Source organism: Mustela lutreola, chromosome 8 (assembly GCF_030435805.1).
Source record: "Mustela lutreola isolate mMusLut2 chromosome 8, mMusLut2.pri, whole genome shotgun sequence".
NCBI lineage: Eukaryota > Metazoa > Chordata > Mammalia > Carnivora > Mustelidae > Mustela > Mustela lutreola.
The window spans coordinates 55,974,829-55,978,242 of NC_081297.1; the positions used below are offsets into that span (position 1 = coordinate 55,974,829).

Below are 3,414 nucleotides of genomic sequence, written 5' to 3' on the forward strand. Positions count from 1 at the left end.
GACAAACAGAAGAAGCTGAATACGTTTTGGGATGATGAGGATATTAATAATGAAACAATTCCCTTAATTCCTACATGAAATGTATTTCTTATATGTAGTCATCAGACCCATGTTTCTCAAACCATGTTCCACAAAATGTACAGCATGTCTCACAATACTGAGGGTGTTCTATTAAAGATGGAGAGAGGGGCACCTGGGTGGCTCAGTGGGTTAAGCCTCTGCCTTCGGCTCAGGTCATGGTCTCAGGGTCCTGGGATCGAGTCCTGCATCGGGCTCTGTGCTCAGCAGGGAGCCTGCTTCCCTTCCTCTCTCTTTCTGCCTGCCTCTCTGCCTACTTGTGATCTCTGTCTGTCAAATAAATAAATAAAATCTTAAAAAAAAAAAAAAATGGAGAGAAGGCTCATTAGCCAATCAAGATTAAGAAACCTGAGTTGTGGGCGCCTGGGTAGCTCAGTGGGTTAAGCCGCTGCCTTCGGCTCAGGTCATGATCTCAGGGTCCTGGGATCGAGTCCCGCATCGGGCTCTCTGCTCAGCAGGGAGCCTGCTTCCTCCTCTCTCTCTCTGCCTGCCTCTCTGCCTACTTGTAATCTCTCTCTGTCAAATAAATAAATAAATAAATAAATAAAATTTAAAAAAAAGAAAAAAGAAAAAGAAACCTGAGTTGTACAAAGTTCAATGTTTCACTGCCACAGAATTTCTTAAGAAACTTTAGCACATTTTTGTGTGTTGTGAAATTCTAAAAGATGATTAAGGTTTGCAACATTTTGCAAAAATTATTTCATAAGGAAAACTTAAGAAACCTTGAAGGGCATTAGTGTCTTTCAGAAGAAAGTTTGGGAAACATTGTATTGGACAAGTGTTAAAGCAATACACTGTTTGCAAGAACAGTGTCCATGGAAACATGTCCTTTCCCACAGCTTCAGGGTTTTTGTGTTTTTTTTTGTCTTTATCTGTAAACAGATGAAAATAACACCTACCTCACAGGGGTTGTCATGAGCCCAGAGTGAAATCAAACATAGAAGCTGCCAAGCCTTGCACAAAGCAGGCCACGACAAATGCTCCTTCTCAGTCCATACAGGCGTACTGTGGAGAAAATAAAATTGTCCTGCATTGAACTAGACCTATACATATCTTTGAGGACAGAACCATGGCGCGTGACCCTCTGTTCTTTGGTTTAGGAGTCAAGTCAGGCCAGCCACAGTCGTCTCCCACCCAAACGGGATTTTTACTTCCTTCACGTGGTAAGACTCCACTGGCCAACGCCTTTGCTCATTGGACCTCTGATCCCTCCCACAGTTGCACCTACTTGCAGAGATCCAAGCATCCCAGACCAACCCAGAAGCACAGCGCTTCCAATGGCCAAAAGGGGCTAGGATCTTGGTTTGTAAAAGAAATCCATTGTTTGTGGCAATGGGAGTGCTCAACAGCACCCTGGAACTGTGTTTAGTTTCTGATCTGCTTTAACGACACTGCATGGTGAGGTCGACTTAATAAATATTTCAATAAAATCTAAGTTGCACAAAGCATTGCAAAAAGGAAGCGTTTGTGACTCAAAATTCATCAGTGATACATTGGCACCCTCTGCTGGCCAGATTTTCCAGCAGCTCAGATTGTTCAATTCTGCCTTTCCTTCTTCCCTTTGTTTTGTTTTTGTCTTAAGAGGCAGTGTTATGCTTTGGTTCCATTTTTTACACATAAATTAGTAATAATTATCAGTAGAATGGTCATCAGAATGCACAGAATTGTGTTTCAATCCTCACCTTGAAGAGGTGTTCTGGGTAAAAAATGCAATTTTTCTATTGAGCTGTAATAGGGAGCGTGTTATCACTCTTTAAATTGTAAAATATTCCACAAACGGCGTTTTACCTAAACATCCTGCAAGCACAAAATATAGGTGCCAATTTTTACTAATTATAGATATAATTTACTCCTCATTTTACATGGTCTATTGTTAGAGTTGCCAGATTTAGCAAATAAAAGTATGTCTCAAGTATTTGCGTGGGATATACTCATACTAAATACTTATACAAAAATATTACTAAACTATTGAATAAAAAAGCATCCACTGCTAATCTGAAATTCAAATTTAACCGGGTTTCCTGTGTTTTATCTGGCAAACTTACCTATTTTCACTTGTACACTGAATTTTATAATCAAAGTTCTTTTCTCTTGTGATAGTCAGTGTTTACTCTACCAAAATAATAAATAAAGCAAAAACTCCTCTTTCTCTGTTTTCTATGTCTTCCCTCACATTTTGGGAGACACTGAATAGGTCTTACTATATCAAAGCTTAAAGCAAGATTGAAATAGCTGGGACAGCTAGGCATGAGATTAAAAAACATCTTCTTTTAAAAAAAAAAAAAAAAAGTTATTGAGTTCTGGCCTCGTAGGGGCGGAGAGAAGCTAGAAAATATGCGGCTGTCAGTTGCAGCCGCCATCTCCCATGGCTGCGTATTCCGCCGTCTGGGCCTTGGTCCGGAGTCCCGCATCCACCTGTTGAGGAACTTGCTTACAGGCTTGGTGCGACACGAACGCATCGAGGCATCATGGGCGCGCGTGGACGAAATGAGGGGCTACGCCGAGAAGCTCATCGACTATGGGAAGCTGGGAGACACTAACGAACAAGCCATGCGCATGGCCGACTTCTGGCTTACGGAGAAAGACTTGATCCCAAAGCTGTTTCAAGTACTGGCCCCTCGTTACCAAGGTCAAAATGGGGGCTACACGAGAATGCTGCAGATCCCAAATAGCAGTGAGCAGGATCGGGCCAAGATGGCAGTGATCGAGTATAAGGGGAACTGCCTCCCACCCCTACCAGTGCCTCGCAGAGACAGCAACCTTACACTTCTAAACCAGCTGCTTCAAGGGTTGCAGCAAGACCAGAAAGCAAGCATCCACGGCTCCCACACAGCTCAAACGCCAGGGATTTAACTGGGACCAGAGGTTGTGTGCACACTCATCAATGCCCGTGATCACAGGCCTTTGGAGCTTTTAATCTCTAAGAAGAACTGGAGCTAGAGTTGTTAATGGACGGTCTTAATGGAGACAAGAAGCTTCTGAGGAGCCAGATACTCATCTCTTTGCAGTAGATAAAATTCCTTATATGAATTTTAAAAAAAAAAAGTTATTTAATTAATGAATGGATTGAATGAAAGAAATCCTGAGTTTCTAGGCTTCCTTTATGCAGCAACAAAGAAATTATATGAAATATATTAAAACTGTTCTGTTTTGTTTTGTTTTGTTTTTAGGATGGTAAATTTGAAAATAAGGGCACCTAGCCACATTCAGCTTTTAAGGCAGTGAATCTCAAGCCTGCAGAGTTGAGTCCCCAGCACAAGTTTTGAAACTCAAGGATCCCCAGGCTCCACCTGCAGGCCAATTAAATCAGAATCCCTGAGGTTGGAATCCCAAGGA

General features: G+C 41.9%; 1 protein-coding gene across 1 annotated transcript; it reads left to right on the forward strand.

The window, feature by feature from the left end:
- Positions 1–2,380: 2,380 nt before the first annotated feature.
- LOC131837831 (large ribosomal subunit protein bL17m-like) lies at positions 2,381–3,108 on the forward strand. The gene has a single exon (XM_059183497.1). The coding sequence runs from the start codon at positions 2,413–2,415 to the stop codon at positions 2,929–2,931; it is 519 nt and encodes a 172-aa protein (XP_059039480.1). The 5' UTR covers positions 2,381–2,412; the 3' UTR covers positions 2,932–3,108.
- Positions 3,109–3,414: the final 306 nt, after the last annotated feature.